The sequence below is a fragment of the Carcharodon carcharias genome, chromosome 11 (genome assembly GCF_017639515.1).
Source record: "Carcharodon carcharias isolate sCarCar2 chromosome 11, sCarCar2.pri, whole genome shotgun sequence".
NCBI lineage: Eukaryota > Metazoa > Chordata > Chondrichthyes > Lamniformes > Lamnidae > Carcharodon > Carcharodon carcharias.
In genome coordinates, this window is record NC_054477.1 from 125,726,053 (window position 1) to 125,752,634 (window position 26,582).

The window sequence follows — 26,582 nt, forward strand, 5'->3', positions numbered from 1 at the left end:
GACACACCACACTCTGAAACCAAGTGACAGATGCCACCTGAAACAGATGCTATGGATCTCTCCTCAACTCCCCCCAGGCGCTTGTCACACCATGAGCCAACCGGTCTCACTGCACTCCGTCTTTCACACAAGGGTTTCCAATCTCCAATCTCCACCTTCCAAGACCTCGCCTTGGAACCTTCTCCCAAAACAATGCTTTCCCTTAGAAGCCTTCTGCAAGGGTTCACCTCCAGGGTTTCAAACTCTCCTTCCAAGGAGAGTTCCTCTTCCCCGGATCACCACATGCACTCAAGCTGTTTTCCATGCACCATCTCTCACAGACTCAGCCGACAACAGTACCACTGCTTCACATGCCCATAGCAAAGAGGTGCAGACTCTTTGGACCTTTTTGCCTCTTGCAAGCTGTTCTCATTTTAAATCTACTTTATGCAGCTTTTGTCTCTTTAAATCTGAAGTTTGAACCCTTTTTCTCTGCCCCTCACTCTTAAATTCACTTAACAGGGCCTTTTCCAGGGTTACCGTCTCTCCTTCGGCTATAAGGTCTTCTTGGGACTTTCTCCTATTCCACTCCCCTGGATTTGGAGGTCTTTTCTTTAGCTTGGTGCTTGCTATCTGTCCCTTTTGCTCCAGTCTCTCTTTGGCAGCTACTCTCAACCAGCTTTAGCTTGGGACTGGCTATCTGCCCTTTCTAGGTTGTTTCTGCTTGACAGTTCTCTTCAAACCAACTGAACTCCAACAGCTTCTAAATCAAACTGTTTTTCTGTGTATGTGCCTAATACTTCCACTCTTGTTTGTTTAAGCTAGCTGCAACAGTTGTAAAAACCTCATTAGAAATGCAAGCACCTTTTAACGTGAAACTAAATCTCAATTCTTAAATCTCTTTCTTAACACAGATACAGAGATACAAATTAAACTTGAATTTTAAAGCTAAAACTCGTTCCTAATACCTATAAATACCAATATAACTTAGTTAAATTATCTCTATTTCCTAACATAATCTTGGCCTAACTACCTGCTCTGATCATTGTGGTATGGGTTGAAGAAACTCTAAATGAAATAACTCCCAGTTTTCTATTATATGGGTAGTTTTGTGATTTCTGGCGCTGGTATCCTCTGGCAGAAATGGCAAATAAAGGTAAAAGCGTAATTCAGATACCAAGGGTATTTGATTTTTTCAGAGTTGGGACAAATCTGGAGACCTTTAAAAATGGCAGACAAGACCTGGACACAGAAGTCACACCCCATTTCCAGTCGATACAATTTTTATCGGTAGAGAAAAGGAATCCCTCAAGAAAAACACAAATCTCTGGTCATTTGAAAATAATGCTGAGTTTAAACAGACCCAATTTTCGCTGTCCCTAACCCTAACCCGTAGTGTGGGGGTCACGAATTTATTGAGGACATGCTCTTGAAGGGTGGAACAATCTATTTAAGTGTTATGATCTGAAGTCATTTAAATCCCCAGCTCTTTAGAAACCAAAAAATCTAGGCTGCAGCTATCAGAGTAAAAAGACACACACAGCTGGAGTGCATTGATTGACAGGACATGTGGTGTAGCTTTAGAAAAATGCATTACCATCAGTTTCTGCAGTTTCAGTAGGCTTCATTTATGACATTTCCCAAGGGCTGTTATAACAGATGAGCCCTTCATGAATGCTTAGCTCAGTTTCTAAAGGCTCAAAACCACATATCTCAACAGGGGATGCTGAGTTCATATTTTGATTGTCAGTTTTAAGAGGCTATTGAAGGGTTAGCTGTCTTTAATATGGTTACTGAACACAAAAACACAAGAAGAGTAAACAAGAATAAGAATAGCAAGAGTAGACCATGTGGCCCAACAAGCCTGCTGAACCATTCAATGCCATCATGGTTGATTGTGGGCTTCTTACTCTACTTTCTCATCCACTCCCCATACCTCTTGATTCCCTGAGATTCTAAAAACTGTCTATTCCATCTTCAATCATGAAGCATTCAGAACCCTCTGGGGTAGAGAATTCCAAAGATTGACAACCCTTTGAGTAAAGTAATTTCACCTCACCTCAATGATCCGCCCCTTACACTGAGATTGTGTTTTAGATTCCCTGAGCAGTGGAAACAATCTCTCAAGTCCCTTCAGAATATTGTATGTTTTAATGAGATCATCTCATTCCTCTGAAGCCTAGAGAATTTGACCCAATTTGTTCAGTTTCACATCATAGGACAACCTTCTCATCCCAGGGACCAATTTAGTGAGCCTTTGCTGTACCACCTCCAGTACAAGTATATCCTTCGTTTAATATAGAAATCAAAACTGCACACAGTATTCCAGATGTGGTCTCACCAAAGCCCTGCACAACTGTAGCAAAATTTATTTATTCCAGTACTCCATTCTCCGTGCAATAGAGGCCAACATGCTACTTGCCTTCCTCATTGCTTGCTCTACCTGCATGCTGACTTTCTATGTTCTTTATATGGGCACATTTCTACTGAAGAAAGTTTGTTTTTATAACAGATTGACCACTTGAGTAAATTTAAAATCTTTGAATGAGTTTCATGAATCAAAGGTTTTTTTTTTCTGTATCAAGTGTGTATGAGTGAGAGCTCTCATAGATTGTTAGAAGTTTATTATTTTTTCATCTCCACATGGCCCCTGAGGTCTGTCATAGTGGAAACTGGGTGAGTGGCTATGGAGGTGGCATGAGGGGATGTGAGGTGATGGGGAGAAGGCATGAGGATGTGAAGTGTATGGAGTGGGCACGAGGTGGGTAGGTGGGTGGGGGGGTTGGTGAGGGCTAAAGACCCTAACAGTCTTTTAAAAAAACTGAGCTTAAATCTCAGAGAACCGACGTTCTAACCAGCCCGACCTGATCACATCCCCACCGCCCTGGAGTGAAAATTGTATGTGATGGGACTCTTTCTGTCAAGGCAGGTCTGCCAAGTCAAAAAATTTCTTGACTGGAGATACCTACCTCAGTGGTGAAAAGCCAGCCCCAAGTCAGCAATCGAAAGATGGCTGGAATCAGGAGTGGCAGCAGTTTTTTTTTGCTATCTACCAGTGTATTTGTGACCAATGGACACATTATTGAATTTGTATTTATATGTATTCAGGCATTCATCTCAGTAATAAACATGGTTTGAAAAGCATTGAATTCATTTCTCAGTCCAGCATTCACTAATCTGCAGATAGATTTATTGGGCAATATTTGGGGCCAGGGTTTTCACTTATATGATTTGTTGATGTGAGTAATGCAGGAGTCTGACACAATAATGTCAATGACACAACATTTGCACACGGAACTCTCCAAGCTCTAGATTTAAAAGCTCTGAAATAAAATAGAATTCTCTTGCAAGAATTCAGTCTGCATTAGAGCAAGAATACTCATTTTGGGTTAGGCTAATTAAAAAATATTTCTTTGTTATTCTTGACAATTATTTTAAAAAAATAACTGCAAGTGAATGATCTATCTCAGATTGGTTACAAGACACATTAGCAAGTTAAATGAATCATGTGTTTACATATTTGGCTGCTTGAACCTTAAACACTACCTTATCTGATTAGGAGATTAATTCTATAGGTGCATAATTGTAATAAAACACCTAACTTCATTTATTTTTCATTATTGTGACTTTAATTCATCTATTTCTTATTGTTAAAAATACTGTGATATGTTTATTTAGACCTCAAGGGTTAATGCCATAATTTTGTTTTTCTTTGCTTCCAGGATCTGCCCAATAACATGATCCATCAGGTGGCCATCAAATCCCTACCACAGGAATGGCTCTGGTGTGAAACCTGGTGCAATGATGAGTCCAAAAAGATGGCTAAAACTATAGACCTGGTGGGTAAAGTACCTGATGTCATAAATTACATTTTCTGAATTAACATCTTCTAAATGCATAGTCTAGGTTTCTATTCACTTGTGTAAAGAAGACTAAGGGGCAATCTAATTGAGACATTTAAGATGTCTAAAGGATTTGAATAGGTAAATATTAAGAAACCATTTCCCCTGGTGGCAGAGTTCAAAGCAAGGAGGCAAAACCTTAAAATTAGAGATATGCCTTTTAGTGGTGATGTCAGAAGCACTTCTTGCCACAAAGGATAGTTGAAATCCAGAATTCCCTCCCCTAAAGAGCAGTTGAGGCGAGGTCAGTTAAAAATTTCAAACTGAGATTGATAGATTCCTATTAGGCAAGGCTATTAAGGGTTACAAATAGATGGAGTAAAGGTACAGATCAGCCAAGTCTAATTGAATAGGCTCACAGGGGTGAATAGCCTACTCCTATTCCTGTGCAGTCCTTGGGTATTTTTAGCCAATTAATTCTTCTCAGACATGAAATTTTCGTTTGGTAACACAGAACTTGAATATTGTTGAAAAAAGAGACATTGAAGCTTTTCATCTTGCACTCATCATGACACTTTGCAAGAATACTAATATAAGGGGAAAACATCAATTTATACTGTGCTAAAAGAGAGTGCTGATTGGTTGGCACGTGGACTCTAATTGATAGAGGTGTTGCCATGGAGGATGCACCTGTGATGGTGACTGACAGTTAACTGCCAAGCATTGTTTGAAATTTAAACCAGGCAGCTTTACCTTGATTGGTCAGAGCATTGCCCTGAGGATTGAGTCGACAAATGACTCACTTATTTTGTTTAGCTGAAACAGGAACAATGTGTGTACATGTTCTTTCTGTCTGCGGGGCCCTGTGTTTTAATATATGTAGCTTCCAGCCCATTGCAAACAGCAGCTAGGGCATGTTGTTTGATATGATCCGTCAGTCTTTGGGATGGATAGCCTAGCATCACACTGGCATTGAAATTCATATACCACACTACTAATTTGTTTGATAGACAGAATGCCATTTTGGCTTGACAGCAGCATCCTCTTAATGGAGAATACCATTTGTGTTACTGCTGCATAGTAGCAGCGTTAGACAGCTAACTTCATCTATTGCTGAAATGTATTGAGATGCTTTGCCCTTCCAGGGTAATCTGAGGTAGACTGGGCACTTTTCAGGGCCAACAGTGACGGCCTTAGGCCCATTTATGAGTTTGTGTGATGTATAGCGTGAAATGATCTGATCAAGGTAGCTATTATTCCGTAGGATGCCTTTGATGCGCCCTATTTCAGCATCAAGCTTGCATCGTGAGCAAATAGTTTGGGTCCTATGTACAAGGTCACTGAGAAGACCAATTTTATAGCTTGTGGAACTGTAAGAGCTCCAATGCGTATATTGACCAACGAAGGTAGGCTTGAGGTGGACTGTGCTAGAGAACTCCTGGCAGATTTCTCAACTAGAACATCAAAGAAGGGGAGTTCATTTGACTGCACCATTTCAAAGGTGAATTTGAGCGCAGGTTGGAGCCTGTTAAGACATGTCAAGAAATTATTACATGCAGCTGTAGATTTAAAAATAGCAAACATCCATGTATCGGAAATATGTGAGAGGTAAGAGGTTAGGTGTCATTCCATCGAAGACACATTTTTCATCGAACCCAACAGCAATGTTTGCAAGACCTGCATCTTGGTTTTGCTGCTGGTCTTTCTGCCTGCTCAGTAACATAACTTCAAGGCAACTACCACCCCTTTCAGAGTGAGGCAATGTACCCCTTTTCTTAAGACGCCATCAATAAGAGTAAATTTTATTTTTCAGTCATATTATTTTGAAATAGCAATCACAGTGTTCAAAATCAAGAATTCCAGTTACTATGGAAATGGTCAAGTGGTTACAATAGATTAATAAACTATTAATGCATATATTAAAACTTGCCAGATGTTTGTCCTCGTGTGGCCTTTCTTTACTATAACTGGGTATTAAAAATCAAACAATGAGTCAGACATAGTTAATCATGCAAACATTTAGATTATAGAAAAGCAGATGAGCACGTGATCCCTACTCAAGGAAATTGCTCGAGGGACAAACACTAATTGTTAAGTGAACGTATATTGTCAGTCAGCTAGTAATGGAATCAAATGTATTCTGAAAGGCTGTGAAAATCAAATCTATTGAGCAGCAGCAAAGTAAAGAATAGCATAATAGTTACATTTTCCAAAACTTTCTTGGTACAGGAATTGTCTGCTTGGATTGAAAAATTGTCAATGTCACTCATTATTTGAGAGAGTAACCATAGAAACATAGGCCAGTATCTTTAGGCCGGCGAGTGGGGGCATGGGGCCCGCTCACCGACGCTTAAAAAGACTCGCTCGGGATGATGTCGGGCGGAATTCCCAACGTCACCCCGCCTCATTTCAATTTTCAGGTCGGTGAGGGCGCAGCCGAATCAGCTGTGCGCCTGCCGACCTGTCAACGGCCAATTGAGGCTATTGAAAAACTAATAATTAATGGTTGGCGGGCAGGCCAGGAGCCCTGGCGGGCTTCAGAAAAAGCATGAAACCTCATCCAAAGGCAGAATGAGGCTTCATGAGGGTTTTTAAAAATGTAATAAATGATTAAAAGTGATGGACGTGTCCCAACTCATGTGACAGTGCCACATAAGGGGACATGTCAGGAAAATTTTATTTTTGCCCCTTCACCATTTTTAAATTTGACTCTGATCTCCCTGAGGCAGCACTTAGCCTCAGGGAGATGAGTGCGCTCTTTCACATGCATGTGCAAAAGAGCGCACTCTCGGCTGAGGGATCCACCCCCACCCCCCCCGCCCACACAGGGAGCACATAGCACTTCCTGACAGACATCACATGGGCGGGCCTTAATTGGCCCACCCACGTAAAATGGCGGCGCACCCCCAAATGGAGGCACACCCGCACCTGAACTCTTCCCCCCCCACCCTGCAATGGGAGGATAATTCTTCCCATAGAAAATAGGAGCAGGAGTAGATCATTCAGCCCTTCGGGCCTGCTCTACCATTCAACAAGATCATGACTGATCCTCTATCTCAACGCCATACTTCCCGCTCTCTTCCCTATATCCCTTGATGCCTTTAGAGTCTAGAAATCTATCTATTTCCTTCTTGAATATATTCAATGATTTGGCCCCGACAGCCTTTTGTGGTCAAGAATTCCACAGGCTCACCACCCTCTGAGTGAAGATGTTTTTCCTCACCTCAGTCTTAAATGTACTCTTCCTTATCCTGTTACTGTGACCCCTTGTTCCAGACCCCCCAGCCAAAGGAAACATCATCCGTGCATCCAGTCTGTCCAGCCCTATCAACATGAAATCCCCTCTCATTCTTCTAAACTCCATTGAATACAGGCCTAGTCAGCTGAATCTCCCCTCATACGACAATCCTGCCACCTCAGGAACCAGTCTGGTGAACCTTGGCTGCACTCCCTCTACGGCAAGTATATCCTTTCTTAGGTAAGAAGACCAAAAGAACAAAGAACAAAGAAAAGTACAGCACAGGAACAGGCCCTTCGGCCCTCCAAGCCTGCACATAATATTCCAGTTGTGGTCTCACCAAAGCCCTGTACAGCTGCAAGTAGACATCCTTGCTCCTGTACTCAAGTTCTCTCGCAATGAAGACCAACATACCATTTGCCTTCTTAACTGCTTGCTGCACCTGCATGATTGCTTTTAGTGATTGGTGTACAAGGATATCCAGGTCCCTTTGTACATCAACATTTCCCAATCTATCACCATATACTCTGCCATTCTGTTTTTCTACCGAAGTGGATAACTTCACACTTATCCACATTATACTGTATCTGCCATGTATTTGCCCACTAACTCAGCTTGTCTAAATCGCATTGAAGCCTCTTAACATTCTCCTCACTACTCATATTCCCACCAAGTTTCGTGTCGTCAGCAAACTTGGAAATATTACATTTGGTTCCCTTATCCAAATCATTGATATATATTGTGAATAGCTGGGACTCAAGCACTGATCCCTGTGGTACCCCACTAGTCACCGCCTGCCGCTCTGAAAAATACCCATTTATTCCTACTTTCTGTTTCCTGTCTACTAACCAATTCTCAATCCATGCTAATGTATTACCCCCAATCCCATGTGCTTTAATTTTACACACTAACCTCTTATGTGGGACTTTATCAAAAGCTTTCTGAAAATCCATATACACCACATCCACTGGCTCTCCCTTATCTATTCAGCTAGTTACGTGCTCGCAAAAGTCCAGTAGGTTTGTCAAACTTGATTTCCCCTTCATTAATCCATGTTGACTTTGTCCAATCCTGCTGATATTTTCTAAGTGTCCTGTTAGCACATCCTTTACGATAGACTCTAGCATTTTCCCTACTACTGAGGTGAGGCTAACCAGTCTGAAATTCCCTGTTTTCGCCCTCCCTCCTTTTGTAAATAGTGGGGTTACATTTGCCAGCCTCCAAACTGCTGGGACTGCTCCAGGAACTTATAGACCTGTTTGTCTAATATCAGTTGTGGGGAAGTTACTAGAATTGTTATTAGGAACAAAGTTACTGAGCACTTGGACAAACGTAAACTGATCGTAGGCAACCATGACTAGTTGAAAATTTTGAGTAAGTGGTAGATAATTGAGTGTCTATGGATGTTGTTTATATGGACTTCCAGAAAGCATCCAATAAGGCTCCACACAAGAGACTTAGGAAAAATGGAAGCACGTGGCATTGGAAGCAACGCTTTCACGTAGAATCATAGGGCAGGAATTTTCTGATGGCAGAATTTCCCACCCTGTCACCTAAAGAGTCAGTGGGGAAACACATCCCTATTGGTACTGGCTGCCCTGCAGCCTTCTAATGCTCGAAGGAGCATTAATTAGCTGTGGATGGGACTTGGACCCCTCACTTGGGAGGAAGTCCCACCTCAAAGAGCTGCCGGCCTATCTGATTGGCCAGCAGCTCAGTGGTCCCAGTAGCACTAATAGCAACAGAGGCCAGTACTGGGATTGCAAGCAGTCTACAGATTCAAAGTACCAGTGTCCAGGACCATGTAAACGTAGGTGGTCTTACAGAGAGCAGCGGATGTGAGGCACAGGGAGCTGGGGAGAGAGTGAGTCTTGATGGAGAGGCTGGGGGTGAGGGAGCACCCCTGGGGTCTAGACCTTATAAGAAATGTGGTAAAATCTAAATACTGTGGATGCTGGAAATCTGATATTAAAAACAGAAAATGCTAGAAAAACTCAGCAGGTCTGGCAGCATTTGTGGAAAGAGAAACAGAGTTAACGTTTCGAGTCTACACAACTCTGAAGAAGAGTCATGCAGACTCGAAACAATAACTCTGTTTCTCTCTCCACAGATGCTGTCAGACTTGCTGAGTTTTTCCAGCATTTTCTGTTTTTATTTTATATTATATATTATTTTAAAAATGTGGACTTGTTTTAATTTTAGTGCAACAACCCCAAAACCAAAGAACCCAAGCTAAAAGCTGCTATGCGAATTGTACCAGAGTGGAATGATTATGATAATGAAATAAAGGTGTTGTTAAAGAGAGTGGAGGAACAGAAAAAGGATGGCCACACAAAAGCAAACTCACAGTCTCCAGGTAAGATGTTGACCCTCAGGATTCTTGTTTCTCTAGAGCAGTCAATTTTTCATTTTCATTTGTTAAAATAAGCTATCAAAAATTATGAAAGATTTTAGAGCATCACAGAATGTATTAATAACATTTGTCAAGGCTGAAGGGACAAGGGACTATGAGATAGATAAAAATATAACAAAGGGGAATGCAAGGTGATGACTTGGGTCTATGCCAAGAGTCAGCAAACAAGTCATTCTATCCCCATAGCCCTGCAAGTTTATCTCCCTCAACCGTCTTTTAATTTCCTTTTGAAATTATTGATATCCACTTCCATCACTCTCGTAGGCAGCGAATTCCAAGTCATCACCATGTGTAAAAAGGTTCTGCCCTATGTCCCTGTGATGTTCTACATTTTAATTTTGACCCTAACTCGTCAAACCCTCTCAGCAGAACATCATTTATATGGACCATGATATAACAGGATACTCCAACTGCCACTCCAAGTCCTTCTCCAGTCATGAGGAGACATCTTTAACTCTGGCTGCAGGCATGCAGCAGAACCTTTGGAACTCCCACTCATGTATCTGCCCTCCATACTGTGCTGAATCCTATCACAACCGCATTCCATTTCACTCCCCCAACTTCATTGTCATTCCCGACCACAGTGTTGAGGTAAGTTTGCTCAACTGCTTTGCAGACTTTGCCCTCATCTAGACAGGCAACACAAACCTTGTACCTGCTGGAAAAGGGCATAGGGGTCGAGACTCCTGTGGTATTGCACCTGGAGTCCCCAATCTGCCTGACTCGCAGCCACACTCTCCAGTCCCTGACCATTAACCAACCCAAAGGGTATGACTGCATCCTGGAACAAAGTGTCCAGGTAACTCTCCTCCTCCCTAATGCCCCGTTACATCTGCATCTTCAGCTCCAGCTCAACGCCCATGCATAGTAAAGGCCCCAAACTGACAGATTTCCCTTGATGAATACAAATAAATATTTCAAGTCTGAACATACAGAACTGCAGAATGCTGAATAAGAAAGCAAAAGAGAACTTTGCTCTTTAGATGTGATATCTCTTTGTTAAAACATCTTCACTGCAAGACGCCAGGTATATTGGAAATGTGATCAGTTACTCTGGAATCACTGATTTCATTATTCTAACCGCAGCATTAGTTCAGGAATAGCCGCTTAAGACTGGAACATTACATGGAAGGCTTTGCATTGGTAATTGAACAGAAATACCAGTTGTAAAAGCATTCAATACCGTTTGATGTGGGTTTCATTGGTTTTAGAGAATAATTAGTGAGGCCACAGCTGGAGTTCTGTGTGCAGTTCTGGTCGCCGCATTATAGGAAGGATGTGATTGCACTGGAGGGGGTGCAGAGGAGATTCACCAGGATGTTGCCTGGGATGAAACATTTAAGTTATGAAGAGAGGTTGGATAGACTTGGGTTGTTTTCGTTGGAGCAGAGAAGACTGAGGGGCGACCTGATCGAGGTGTACAAGATTATGAGGGGCATGGACAGGGTGGAAGGGAGCAGCTGTTCCCCTTAGTTGAAGGGTCAGTCACAAGGGGACACAAGTTTGAGGTGAGGGGCAGGAGGTTTAGGGGGGATGTGAGGAAAAACTTTTTTACCCAGAGGGTGGTGATGGTCTGTAATGCACTGCCTGGGAGGGTGGTGGAGGCAGATTACCTCACATCCTTTAAAAAGTACCTGGATGAGCACTTGGCATGTCATAACATTCAAGGCTATGAGCCAAGTGCTGGTAAATGGGATTAGGTAGGTAGGTCAAGTGTTTCTCACGTGTCGGTGCAGACTTGATGGGCCGAGGGGCCTCTTCTCTGCACTGTGTGATTCTGTGAATTAATTATTTCTTGGAGAGTATATAAGCTAATATTTGAGTATCAAAGTATAAGGGCTGATTTTGTATTGGCACTTACAAGGAGAACAAGTCATAAATCACTGGCTCTATGCTATGGTTTTTAGAGATACCCTTCCTCTAAGCAAGAAGCTGAGCTCAGAGCACCCAGTTACACACATGATGTTGTCCATAGAGTATAGGGGGAAGGGAGCACTGGGAAAGGGAAAAACTGTTCCTTTCTCCATTTACTTACCTGAATTGCTATAACTGCCTCCGCTTGTTGGGTTTAGCCCTGCAATTCTCAATGCACATTCCTTTTAGACTATATTTGCACAGCAAACGGAGTGCAGCTGACAAACTGAGTGAAGACTTGGGGCAGAATTTTACGGCCCCGTTTGGGCGGGGACAGGGCCGTAAAATGTGGCGGCCGTTATAAATCCCATTGACGACAGCGGGAACGTAAAATCCCGCTATCGTAAAATTCTGCCCTTGGAGTTTGGTGAGGGGGAGCTTTAAGTGTTAATTTTGTTCTTAAACTTTGCTCTTAAAATCTAATCGAGCCTGTAATTACCAGTAACTGGAAAGTACTGTGTAGGCAGGCTAAGTTCTTTCTTACTTGTAGTTTAGACAGGGTAAACTCACTCTCAGCTGTAGGAGCAGGGCAGTAAATGAGCTAACTGGTTGAATCTGGTTACTGTAGCCCCAGTTCAGCTTGCGATAAATTGAGGGTTCTTAAGTGCAGCTGAGCTAACTGAATGAAGACTTGGAATTTAGTGAGAGGAGAGTTAGGGGGAGAAGGAGTTGTTTGTTTCCTCTTTCTATCTTTCTTACCCCATAGAAATTGGTTCTTACTGTACTACAGGGAAAGCAGCTAGTTGTCTGATGAGTATCCAGTAAGTGGGTAAGTTCTATTCTATTCCTAAGGTTTAAAATAGTACACAATTTGGTGGTAAAGTTAATAAAATATACAAGAAAGCAACATTAAATAATTGATTGATATTATTAAGTAATTATTTTAAACACATTAAGGGTGCAGGGCAAGTGATATGTCAAGGCTGCATCATGTGGGAGCTCTTGGATAACATTATGATCCTGGGCAAACACGTCTGCAGTAAGTGTTTGGGGCTTGAGGAACTTTGGCTCAGAGTCATTGAGTTGGAGGCTGAGCTGCAAACGCTGTGACACATCAGGGAGGGGGAAAGTTACTTGGATGCTTTATACCAGGAGGCAGCCACACCACTTAGGATAGGGTCTTCAGATTTGGTTAGTGGCCAGGGGCAGGAGGGTGTGACTGTGAGTGAGGTAGGTAAGGGGGCCCACCGGGCAGGAGTGCAAGAGTGCGAGCCTCTACAATTATCCAATAGGTTTGATGTTCTCTCAGCTTGTTTGGATGGGAATAGGGGCTGCAGGGTGGTTGAACTGACTGACCATGGCACTGTGGTACAGGAAAGCATTCAAATGGGGGGAGCAAAAAGGAATGTAGTGGTAGTAGGGGATAGTATAGTGAGGGGGAGTTGACAGTGTTCTCTGTCGCAAGAGTCCCAGAAGGCTTTGTTGTCTACCCGATGCCAGGGTTTGGAACATCAGCTCAGGGCTGGAGAGGAACCTACAGTGAGAGGGGGAGGAACCAGTGGCCGTGGTCCATGTAGGTACTAATGACATAGGCAGGTTGAGGAAGGAGATACTGCATAGTCAGTATAACGAGCAAGACTCCAAATTAAGAAGCAGAACCCCAAAGGTAATAATTTCTGGATTATTATCTGAGCCACGTGCAAATTGGCACAGGACAAATAGGACTAGAGAAATAAATGTTGGTGTGGGAGAAGTGGGTTTTGGTTTGTGGGGCACTGACATCAGTATTGAGGAAAGTGGAATCTGTTGGGACGGTCTACACTTGAACCATGCTTGTGCCCTCACGAGCTGTCTAACTAGGGAAGTAGAGAGGGTTTTTAATTGAATAGTGGGGGCAGGGGATCAATTTGGGAAGACGTGTAAAACAAAGATCGGAGGCAAGGCAAGAGGGACAGATATTAATATGGGAAATGATAAACAGACTGTGACAGGAAGGGACAGAAAGTACAACTGTAAGAGTAAATCAGCAGATAAGGCTAGATGATACAAAAATAATAAAAGGACAAAACTAAAGGCTCTCTATCTAGCCTGTAGCATTTGAAACAAAACAGATGAACTGATAGCACAAATAGAAATACATAAGTACGATCTGATAGCCATTACAGAGACATGGCTACAGGATGACATAGATTGGGGCCTGAATAATGAAGGGTGTGTGACATTTAGGAAGGACAGGAAGTTAGGAAAAGGTGGAGGGGTAGCTCTCTTCAGTAATGATGGTATTAGCACATTAAAGAGGGATGACCAGTTCAGGAAACCAGGATGTAGAAACGGTTTGGTTGAGATGAGGAATGATAAAGGCAAGAAGTCACTTGTGGGAATGGTGTACAGGCCACCTAATTGTAACTACATAGTAGGACAGAGTACAAAAGAAGAGATAATGGGAGCTTGTCAGAAAGGTACAGCAATGATCATGGGGGATTTTAATCTGCATATAGACTGGAAAAATCAGATGGGCAAAGGTAATGCAGATGAAGAGTTCATAGAATGTTTTCGAAATAGTTTCTTAGAACAGCACGTTCTGGAGCCAACTGGAGTGGAGGCTACTACACCTGGTATTGAGCAACGAGGTAGGATTAATTGGTAATCTCCTAGTGGAGGCACCTCTGGGTAGCAGTGATCATAATTTTCTTGAATTTTACATTCATTTTGAGGGAGAAACGAGTGTATCCAAGACTAGTATTTTAAACTTAAATAAGGGCAATTATGAGGGCATGAAAGCAGAGCTAGCTAGAATGAACTGGCAAATGAGTTTAAGGGATATGTCAGTAGAAGATCAGTGCCAGACTTTTAAAGGAATATTTCAGAATACACAGAATCGATACATTCCAATTAGAAAGAAAAATTCCAAGGAGAGGACCCACCATCCATAGTTAACTAAAAATGTTAAAGACAGTATCAAAGTTAAGAAAAAGCATATAATTACGCAAAGATGGGTGGCAGGTCAAAAGATTGGAAGAATATAAAGAACAGCAAAGAATAACAAAAAGATTAACAAGGAGGGAAAAATTAGAGTATAAGAGAAAGCTAGCTAGTAACATAAAGATGGATAGTAAGAGCTTCTATAGATATTTACAAAAGATAAGAGTTAACAAAGTGGGCATTGGCCCTATAGAGACTGCGTCTGGGGAATTGATAGTGGAAAGCAGGGAGATACCTAAAAACAGGTATTTTAATTCGGTCTTCACAAGAGAGGACACAAGTAACATCCTGTAAATAGCTGTAAATCAGGAAATGGAAGGGAGAGAGGAACTCGGGAAAATTACAATCACCAGAGAAGTGGTATTGAGCAAATTATTGGGCTGCGGGCTGACAAATCCCCAGGCCCAGATGGACTTCATCCTAAGGTCTTGAGAGAAGTAGCTAGTGAAATAGTTGATGCACTGGTTTTAATTTTCCAAAATTCCCTAAATTTGGGGAAGGTTCCATTAGATTGGAAAATAGCAAATATAACTCCTTTATTCAAAAAGGGAGGGTGACAGAAACATGGAATCTATTGGCCAGATAGCCTAACATCTGTCATAGGGAACTGTTAGAAGTTTTTATTAAAAATGTTATAGCAGGGCATTTTGAAAAATTCAAGGCAATCAAGCAAAGCCAACATGGTTTTTATAAAAGGGAAATCATGTTTAACCAATTTATTGGAGCTCTTTGAAGGAGTCACATGTGCTGCAGATAAAGGGGAACCAGTGGATGTACTCTACTTAGATTTTCAGAAGGCATTTGATAAAGTGCCACATCAAAGGTTATTGCAGAAAATAAAAACCATGGTGTAGAGGGTAATATATTGGCATGGATAGAAGATTGGCTAGCTAACAGGAAGCAAAGAATTGGCACAAATGGGTCTTTTACTGGTTGACAGGATGTGATGAGAGATGTGCTGCAGGGATCAGAGCTGGGCCTCAACTTTTTACAATTTATGTAAATAACTTGGATCAGGAGACTGAAGGAACAGTGACTGAATTTGCTGACAACACACAGATAGGTAGGAAAGCAAATTGTGAAGAGGACGTAAGGAGGCTACAAAGTGACATAGATAGGTTAACTGAGTGGGCAAAGATCTGGCAAATGGAGTATAATGTGGGCAAATGTGAAATCATCTTGGCAGGAAGAATAAAAAAGAATCTTTTTATCCAAATGGCGAGAGGGTGCAGAACTCTGAGATTCAGAGGGATCCGGGTGTCCTGGTGAATGAATCACAAAAGGTTAGTATGCAGGTACAGCAGGTAATTAGGAAAGCTAATAGAATGTTATCATTTAATGTGAAAGGAATTGATTACAAAAGTAGAGAGTTTATGCTTCAGTTTACAGGGCATTGGTGAGACCTTTTCTGGAGTATTGTGTACAGTATTGGTCTCCTTATTTAGAGAAAGACGTTAATGCATTTGAAGCAGTTCAGGGAAGGCTTACTAGATTAATTGCAGGAATGGGCTTATGAGGAAAGGCTGGACAGGTTAGGCTTGTGTCCACTGGAATTTAGAAAAGTAAGAGGCAACTTAATTGAAATCTTTAATATCCTGAGCAGTCTTGACAGAATAGATGTGGAGAGGATGTTTTCTCTTGTGGGAGAATCTAGAACTAGGGGTCACTGTTTAAAAATGAGGGGTTGCTCATTTAAAACAGAGAATTATTTTTCCCTCAGAGGGTTGTGAGTCTTTGAAACTGTTCCTCAAAAGGAGGTGGAAGCAGAATCTTTGAATATTTTTAAGGCAGAGCTCGATAGATTCTTGATTAACAAAGGGATGTAAGGTTATCGGGAGGAGGCAGGAATGTGGGGTTGAGGTTACTTTCGGATCAGCCATGATCTTATTGAATGGCGGAGAAAGCTTGAGGGGCCGAGTGGCCTACTCCTGCTCCTAATTCTTATGCTTATGAATATGCTCACATTCCTTCTCTAGCTGTTCACTGATTAGGGCCACTCCACAAGTTACATTTGTGTCCTAAACATCTCAATCTCTATTTTTAGACATAGAAACACAGGAGCAGGAGCCCCTCAAGTTTGCTCCTCTATTTAAATAGATCATGGCTGGTCTTCTATCTCAAGACATCTTCCCACACTATCCCAATATTCCTTGATGTCATTGGTATGTGGAAATCTATTGACCTCTGCTTTGAACATACTCAATGACTGAGCCTCCACAACCCTCTGGGATAGAGAATTCCAAAGATTCACCACCCCCTGACTGAAGAAATTCCTCCTCATCTCGGTACTAAATGGCTTACCTCTTATTCTGTGACTGTACCCCCTGGTTCTTGACACTCCACCCCTAGCCAGGGGAAACATCCTTCCTGCATCTACCCTGTTGAGCCCTGTAAGAATTTTGTACACTTCAATGAGATCACCTCTTCACCTCTCATTCTTCTAAACTCAAGAGCATACAGGCCCAGCCCCCTCTATATTTCCTCATAGGATGGATCCTTTCTTCAGAAACCTCTTTTCCCCTGCAACTATTTAACCGTCTCTTCATAACATTTCTCTAACCCCTATCCTCATTTCCATCTCTAGCTGTTTCGGTGTCAATTTCTTCAGTTTTCTTTTGTACAAACATTATGGGGAAACTACCAAATAACTGGGCCATTGTTTGTCTATCCTTAAATTTATTTTATTTCAACTGCCCAAGCACTGCACAACAGTTAGCTTGAAACTAAAATGAATATACCATAAAAGTCAGGGATATTGATATCAGCTGGTAACAAAGGTATTGATTTAAAAAGTGTGAGCATATTCTTAGTTCACTGTTCAAAGTGTCCATCAGAACTCAACAGCATTATACCTGCTTCATCTGTTATAATGATCAGTCAGTAATGTGATCACTTCAGCCATTTGTCAATTTGATCACTATACCTGGCCTATACTTTGATTTCTAAGGGAAAATTTTAAAAACAATAGTTTGATAGTGCTATAAATAGTGCATCATTTGCAAATCTCAAAGAATGTTTTAGAAATTTCAAAATACCAGGCATTATCTCAGTCCTATGGTGAAGGTTATGATGGGATGTATCTACTGAAATTAGTATCTTATATAAAGAACAAAGAAAAGTACAGCACAGGAACAGGCCCTTCAGCCCTCCAAGCCTGCGCCGATCATATTGCCCGTCAACTAAAACATTTTGCACTTCCGGGGTCCGTATCCCTCTATTCTCATCCTATTCATGTATTTGTCAAGCTGCTTCTTAAACACCACTATTGTACTTGCTTCCACCACCACCTCTGGCAGCGAATTCCAGACACTCACTACCCTCTGCGTAAAAAACTTGACCCACATATTTCCTCTATAGTTCTCCTCTCACCTTAAATCTATGTCCCCTAGTAATTGACTCTTCCATCCTGGGAAAAAGCTTCTGACTATCTACTCTGTCCATGCCACTCATAATTTTGTAAACTTCTATCAAGTTGCCCCTCAATCTCCGTCACTCTAGTGAGAACAATCCGGGTTTCTCCAACCTCTCCTCATAGCTAATAACCTCCAGACCAGGCAGCATCCTGGTAAACCTCCTCTGCACCCTCTCCAATGCCTCACTATCCTTCTGGTAATGTGACAACCAGAATTGCACACAATATTCCAAGTGTGGCCTAACCAAGGTTCTATACAACTGCAGCATGACTTCCAGCTTTTATACTCAATACCCCTGCCAATGAAGGCAAGCATGCCATATGCCTTCCTGACTACCTTATCCACCTGAGTTGCCACTTTCAGTGACCTGTGGACCTGTACACCCAGATCCCTCTGCCCGTCAATGCACTTAAGGGTTCTGCCATTGACTGTATAATTCCTGGCAGTATTAGACCTTCCAAAATGCATTACTTCACATTTGTCTGGGTTAAACTCCATCTGCCATTTCTCCGCCCAAGTCTCCAACCGATCCCGTTGTATCCTTTGACAATCCTCTTCACTATCTGCAACTCCTCCAACCTTAGTGTCGTCTGCAAACTCACTAATTAGCCCAGTTACATTTTCCTCCAAATCATTTATGTATACTACAAACAGCAAAGGTCACAGCACTGATCCCTGCGGAACTCCATTAGTCACAGCTCTCCATTTAGAAAAGCACCCTTCCACTGCTACCCTTTGTCTTCTTTGACCAAGCCAATTCTGTATCACCTCACCTCTGATCCCGTGCGACTTCACCTTCTGTACCAGTCTGCCATGAGGGAGCTTGTCAAAGGCCTTTCTGAAACCCATTTTTATAACATCCACTGCCCTTCCATTGTCGATCATCTTTGTCACTTCCTCGAAAAACTCGATCAAGTTAGTGAGACATGACCTCCCCTTCACAAAACCATGCTGCCTCTCACTAATATGCCCATTTATTTTTTTTCCAGCTCCTAAACGAGATGAACTCTAGCAGCTATGAAACTGTGATCCTGCATTGCACGCTGACTGGGTAACAACTAAAATTGAAATAAAACATGTAACTTATAATCTTCTGTGATGTATCGAACTTGAGAACTTTGATTATGCACAAGAATATATAGTTTTACATGGATTTCTTATGGCAATAATGTTTGGAAGATGATGGATGTGTGTAAGCTCATAAAAATTACTGCAGTATCTACATGTTTATTATAAAGTGGAAATATTTTGATGTGAGATTTACATTCCTGGCTGTTAATGTACGATCATGGTCAAAGCTGAAAGCAGTTTGCAAAAAGATAATTATCAGTATTATAATTGTTCATTTAAGTACTTGAATTGAAACAAGGTTTCACAAGAATTGAAACTGGTCCTATGCTTCTGAAGTTTAACTAATTCACGGTGGCATTGTTTAATAAGAAAATATTTGCCATTGTTTACAAAAGGGAATGTTAATATCAAATAATATGTTTTGCTTTAGCTTTGTCCTTTACTTCTTGAAACTTATTCCTGCTCATACAGGGTTTAAAATTTTGATTCTGAACCTCACCACAAGTTCGTTTATATGAATGCTTGTCTCATGACCCTGTCTTTCTGAGTAGTCATGATTCACATACGACAGCAGTATGAAAAGTAGTTTATTATTGGTGGTGTTGTACCACTATTAGCAGATAGGAATGATTAATGCACCGTAAATCCATGTACATTGATTTCAGGTATGCATTAACCTTATATATAATGTGTTGCAAATGTTAGAACATTTAAAATTGGTACACAAAAAAGAATCCTATATTCTGCTTATTTCACTGATTGGTAAACTTGAAATGTCAGTACTATCAAGGTTCCCTGTTTTCAATGCTGTTTTTTTGACTATCAGCCCAGGGCTCACCATTTATGTGATGCATTTTAATGAAATAGGCCAATGCACATTTAACAGTGAACGGATTGACCTAACACTAACATTAGTGTGACAGCAGTAGACAAAATGAAGATTTGTGCCCATACTATAATATATATTAACAGGTTTATTTGTCCCAGGAAATTGTGGAAATGTGGTTTTAGATGTGCTTCATGAAAACATGCAATCCTTGGAGCATTTCCAGCTCATCACCATAACTTTGGCAGAAACTTAAATAAAACCTAAACAAGGCTTCACACAAGTTACAGTGGTGGACCAGTGAAAGCCCTGAGTTCATCTCCATGGATTTTAAAAGTAACAAACTACTTGTAAAGAGCTGTCCTAATTATTACCTTCTCAACGGTAATAAACTGTATCATGTCACCTCTACTGTTGTCAGTAGGCCTACAACACAAAAGTGGTTTTAAGAAGAATCCAGGAAAAGCTTTACACTTCAAGTTATGTACTTTGGAAAATATTTAACCCCAGGCAATAGGTTCAGGGCAAATATTTCATCTCTGGGTTCTTCAGCTGTTCATTTGTTGGAGTTTGTAATGCCATTAAATTCACTCAGTTGTATTGTAACTCCCTGCCTGTGACTGTTCATCCTGACAATAACATGCAGCATGTTACCATGGGTCAAATCAAACAGGAACAATAAGAACTGCTTTGTTCTTCTCAGAAAGTAAATTTATAAATTAATTATTCTGAACAAGCCTGATGGGGGTTTTGTCTTTCTACTCATTGTCAGCTAAATGAACTTCTTAAAATGTTATTGGTCTCACATTAAAACTTTCTAATGCAACTTTATGAAAGTCAAACATGAGCTTTAAGTAAATTGTACTAATTATTTTCAGTTCACAATGATATTTGTTTATTTCTCATTGTATTAATACACTTTTGAATGCGTTCCACTACACTGTGTTCATTCTCTTCAAGGTGGCTGTCTATTTTCTATAGAAACAGAGGAGATTGTGACTATGTATTTCCATTTGGCACCTGTCAAGTGTTTTTGTAGTTTGACATCACAAGCAAGATATTCATATTTCATGGAGAATGGTTTTATAATGGGGGACAGAATAAAATATAGGTAACAGAAATATTTTGCCACCAGTATCATGATGTATGCTAACAATGTTTGTATTAATTTATTTTAATTCCATGGAATGTGAATACTGGCCATATCTTTTGAACATTTCCACCTGAGTTTTCAGATTACCTACCCATAAATTAGAAAGTATAGTCCATAACTGCTCAATAAGTATCAAATATTTAAGAGGTGTGACAAAGTAATTTCCCCCTTAGGATGGTTGCCTTAATTGTTTTTATTGTACTATTTCATATGAAGTGAATGATAAGTGTGGTGATTATGTTACTGGACTAGCAATCCAGAGAATGCACATTTAAATCTAATGACAGTTTGAGAACTTGTATTCATTTCAAAATAAAATTGGGAAATAAAAGTTGGTGTCAGTAAAAGTGATCATGTGAAAAACTGTCCTAATCCCTTGGGAAAACCATTCTAAAATTCAAAACTGAGATTGATAGATTTTCGTTAAGCAAGGATAAATGGAGTTAAGATACAGATCATCATCTAAATGAATGATGGAGAAAATTTGAGGGGCTGAATGTTCTACTCCTGAACCTATGGGCAGGATTTTCCACCCCACCTGCTGTTTGGATCATCCAGTCCTGCCAAAAGTTAATGGACTTTTAGCTGAACTGCCAAATCTTCCATGGGAGGTGCCACCACAATGGGGCTGTAAAATCCTGGCCAATGTTCCAGTCGCACACCAACATGGATTATTTTTAACTGCTCCCTAAAGTGGCAATTTAGTTCAGTGATGGACAAGAAGGGCTGGTCTTGCCTGCAATGAATGAAATGGAAAGAAAACAACGGGAAACAGGATGGGATCCTCATTAGAGTTATAACGGCACAAAAGGAGGCCATTCAGCCTGCATTCCTAACATAGCCCTCAGCTGAAACATTGGCCTCGGTATTTACTGGGCCAGGATTTCCAGTTGTTTGGGGGAAGAGTTCAAATGTCATATTTTTAGCTCCATGGCATACTTTTCTTATAAACAGGTTCCCAGGCTTCCTTCTTTGCTGTGTCCTCCTGTGATAAGTAATTTACAATACTGATATTTTTCTTGATTTTCCAAGAACATAAAGTATAATTTATATTCTTTTTCATAGCTGTAAATGCAACTATCTGAAAACTGAAGAAAGGAAATAAAAAAGAAAAATATAATTTACTTTTGTATGAAATCACTTGGACAGTTCCAGAAAATCTGTGTTAATTGGCCAAGACAGGAAATTCTGATTCTACAGGATGTGCAGACTTTAGGCGCACTGTTCTTATCCATTGCTATGACAGGATAATCTGTCCTTACACCCATATTTGTCAGCTTTCATATGAATATAGAAAATAACTAACTTTAGTCCTCCACTACTACTGTCCATTCTGAAACTATTGCTGTGCTGTTTGATAGTTGTCCATGTGGTGTAGGTATCCCAACAATGCTGTTAGGAAGGGCGTTTCAGGATTTTAACCCAGGAACAGTGAAAGAATGGTGATATAGTTCCAGGTTAGGATGGTGTGGGTCTTGGCGGAGAAATTGAAGGTGATAATGTTCACATGGGTCTTCTACCCTTGTCCTTCTAGGTGGCAGAGGTCATGGGTTTGGATGGTGCTGTCCAAGGAGCCTTGGTGAATTGATGCAGTGCATCTTGTAGATGGTACCCACTGCTGCCGCTGTGTGTCAGTGGTGGAGGGAGTGAATGTTTAATGTGGTGGATGGGATGCCAGTAAAACAAGTTGCTTTGTCCTGGATGGTGTTGAGCTTCTTGAGTGTTGTAGGCATCATAATCATCCAGGCAAGTGGAGAGTATTCCCCCTCACTCCTGATTTGCACCCTATAGATGGTGGGCAGGCTTTGGGGAGTCAGGAGGTGAGTTACTTGCCGCAGAATTTCCAGCCTCTGACCTGCTGTTGCAGCCACAGCTTTTATATGTCTGGTCCTGTTCAGTTTCTGGCCAATGGTATCCGCGCCCTACACCAGCAGCCCCCCCACCCCTTCCCAACCCCGATGTTGATACTGTAGTGAAGGATTCAGCAATGTTAATGCCATTGAATGTCAAAGGGAGATGGTTAGATCTACTTATCAGCCCAAGTCTGAAAGTTGTCCAGGTTTAGTAGCATTTGGACAGGGACTGTTTCAGTATCTGAGTAGTTGCAAATGATACTGAACATTGTGCAATCATCAGTGAACATCCCCACTTCTGACTTTACGATGGAAGGAAAGAAGGTCATTGATGAAGCAGTTGAAGCTGATTAGGCTGAGGACACTACCCTGAAGAACTCATGCAGTGATGTCCTGGAGTCCTGGAGATGATTGGCTTCCAACAACCAGGTTTTTTCCCTGATATCCTTGATGCCATTCTTGGTGAAATGCTGCCTTGATCTCAAGGGCAGTCATCTCACCTCATCATAGATCCATAAAAAAGTTACAGTGCAGAAAGAGGCCATTTAGCCCATCGTGTCTGCACCAGCCAAAAAGAGAAAAAAGAAACTAGCCACTCAATTTAATTCCACTTTTCAGTACCTGGCCTCTAGCATTGCAGGTTACAGCACTTCAAAAGCAGATCCAGGTACTTTTTAAATGAGTTGAGCATTTCAGCCTCAACCACCAACTTAGGCAGTAAATTCCAGGCACACACTGCCCTCTGGGTTAATTACTATTTGAAGCGTAACTAGTGACGAGTCAAGTCAGCTCTATTTAAGAAAGAGATTATCTAGAAGCATGCCACATGCTTGCACAGGAACAGGGTAGTGAGCACATCCTGAGTGGGGCACAGCCTGAGTGGGTATTTGGAATTTGGTGCAAAGTGGGAATTCAGTGCATAGGGGTCGAGGTGCTTTTTGCATTTGTCCTTGCTTTCCAAATTCTTAAATCTTCAGAGCGTGCTGCAGCAGTAGAGGCTACAAGGGAAAGGCATCACTGGTAAGTAATGGGTAAGGTATTTACTACTTTAATCACTCATAGTTTAAGGTCTTTTTGTGGTTTACAGTTTGTATACTCTACAGTAACAAGGATCGGGAAAGAAGGGCCCTAGAGTAATTGACTTAAAAGGTTTAACTTAAACGGATAAGTCATGGCAGGAGAGCTCAAAGCCGTGGTGTGCTCCTCATGCTCCATGTGGGAAGCTGGGAACATTTCCAGTGCCTGGGACCAGCATGTGTCCAGGAAGTGCGTCCAGCAGCAGCTCCTGGAAGCTCAGGTTTCAGAGCTGGAATGGCAGCTGGGGACATTTTGGAGCATCCGCGAGTCTGCGAGCATCGTGGATAGCATATTTAGAGAGGTGGTCACACCGTAGACTTGAAGGAAGGGAATGGGCGACCACCAGGCAGTCCAAGAGAAACAAACAGGTAGTTCAGGAGTCCCCTGGGATCCCACTCGCAAATTGGTATTCCATTTTGGAGGCTGATGAGGGCGCTCACCAGGGACCACACCACAAGCAGCCTGTCTGTACAGGAGGGGAGGAAGAGCAATAGTAATAGGGGATTCTATAGTCAGGGGAACAGTTGGCGGTACTGTAGCCGTCAACATGCCTGCAGGATGGTACGTTGCCAGGGTCCGGGATGTCACTGAATAGCTGCAGGGCATCCTGAAGGGGGAGGATGACAAGGAACAGATCATGGTGCATGTTGGTACCAATGACATAGGTAGAAAGAGGGTTGAGGTCTTGCATCAAGAATTCAGGGAGTTAGGCAGTAGACGGAAAACCAAGACCTCTCGAGTTGTAATCTCTGGATTACTCCCAGTGCCATGTGCTAGCGAGCTCAGAAATAGGAGAATAGCGCAGATGAATACGTGGCTTAAGAGTTGGTGCAGGAGGGAGGGTTTTAGATTCCTGGATCACTGGGACCATTTCTGGGGAAGATGGGACCTGTATAAGTGGGACGGTCTACATCTGAACCAGAGTGGGTCTAACATCCTTGCGGGCGGGTTTGCTAGTGCTGTTGAGAGGAGTTTAAACTAATTCGGCAGGGGGAGGGGACACAGAATGTTAGCAGAATAGGGACACATCATAATACATTAAAACAATCAAGTCAGAGGGAGTACAGCTGCAATAAGCTTCAAGGGAGTAAGGCAAGGCTGGATGGCCTCTACTTTAATGCCAGGAGTATTACAGGTAAAACGGATGAGTTAAGGGTGAGGAGTGACATGTGGTATTGTGATATAGTAGCCATCACTGAGACTTGGTTGAGGGAAGGGCAGGATTGGCAGCTCAACATTCTGAGCTGTAGCATCTTCAGGTGAGACGGGGAGGGTGTAAAAGAGGAGGAGGCATTGCATTATTAGTTAATGAGTCCAATATTGCAGTAAGGAGAGATGATATCTTGGAAGGGGCATTGAATGAAGCTTTGTGGATAGAACTTAGGAGTAAAAAAGGGGCAACCACATTATTAGATGTTTTTATAGACCTCCAGATAGTCAGCAGGAAATTAAGGAGCAAATATATGCATAATTTGTGGAGGTGTGTAAAAACAATATTATTAGGTGATTTCAACTTTCTCAACATTAATTGGGATAGACATAGTGTTAAGGGCTTGGATGATGTGGATTTCTTGATATGTGTACAGAAGAACTTTTTAGGTCAACATGTAGAGAGTCCAACAAGGGACGGTGCGTTGCTGGACCTGATTCTGGGGAATGAAGCCAGACAGGTGGCTGAGGTGGTGGTGGGGGAGCATTTTAGTGATAGCGACCACAATATGGAACAGTTTAAGTTTGTTATGGACAAAGAAATCGACAAGTCGCAAAAAAATGTTTTGGATTGGGGGAGAGTGGATTTTAGTAAAATAAGGCAGGATCTGGCCAAGGTAGACTGTGAACAGTTACTTGTGGGGAAATCTACAGAGAAACAGTGGGGGGTGTTCAAAAAGGAAATGGGGATGGTACAGGCTCAACGTGTTCCCTCTAGGGTGATAGGAAGGAATAACAAGCCCAGAGAACCATGGATAACCAGCGGTATTCAGGTTACGATGAGAAGGAAAAGAGGCTTTTAGCATGTACAAGGGAAGCAAATCAGCAGAGGCATTAGTGGAGTACAGACAGTGCAAGGTGGAGCTTAAAGCAGTTAGGAGAGCAAAGAGGGGATATGAGAAAGCTCTGTCTGTTAAAAGTAGGGTAAATCCCACGATATTCTATAAGTATATCAATGGGAAGAGGATAACCAGGGAAAGAGTAGGACCCATAAGGGACCAAGGGGGCAAACTATGGGTGGAGCCAGAGGACATTGCTAAAGTGTTGAATGAATACTTCACGTCCGTCTTCACCCAAGAGAATGAGGATGAAGGTATGGAACTCGGGGAGAGAGACTGTGAGGTTCTTAAGCAAATTGATATAGGGAGTGACAATGTATTGGAGGTGTTGGCAGGCTTAAAAGTGGACAAATCTCCAGGTCTGGATGATTTGTGTCCCAGACTGCTGAGGGAGGCAAGGGAGGAGATCACAGGGGCTCTGACCTGAATTTTTAATTCCTCTCTGGCCACGGGGTAGGTGCCAGAGGACTGGAGGACGTGGTTCCGCTACTTAAGAAGGGTTGTAGAGATAAGCCAGGGAACTACAGGCCAGTGAGTCTCTTGTCAGTGGTAGGGAAACTATTGGAGAAATTTCTGAAGGATATTATCTATCTCCACTTGGAGAGGCAAGTTAGCATTGCTTTGTCAGAGGGAGGTCAAGCCTAACAAATTTGATTGAATTTTTTGTGGAGGTGACCAAGTGTGTAGATGATGTAGTTTATATAGATTTCAGCAAATCCTTTGACAAGGTCCCACATGGGAGACTTATAAAGAAGGCAAAGGTACATGAGATACAGGGTAACTTGATAAGGTGGGTTCAAAATTGGCTTAGTTGTCGGAGGCAGAGGGTGATG

General features: G+C 41.8%; 1 protein-coding gene across 2 annotated transcripts in view; it reads left to right on the top strand.

Moving 5' to 3' along the window:
* The window catches only part of uggt2 (UDP-glucose glycoprotein glucosyltransferase 2), a 437,193-nt gene extending 416,091 nt beyond the window's left edge, over positions 1 to 21,102 (top strand). For both annotated transcript variants that reach the window (XM_041199272.1, XM_041199273.1), the window contains exons 38-40: positions 3,702 to 3,818; positions 9,262 to 9,415; positions 18,711 to 21,102. In XM_041199272.1, coding sequence (XP_041055206.1) covers positions 3,702 to 3,818; positions 9,262 to 9,415; positions 18,711 to 18,733 — 294 coding nt within the window. In that variant the 3' untranslated portion in view covers positions 18,734 to 21,102. The remainder of the gene's footprint in view (positions 1 to 3,701; positions 3,819 to 9,261; positions 9,416 to 18,710) is intronic.
* The last annotated feature ends 5,480 nt before the right edge of the window (positions 21,103 to 26,582 follow it).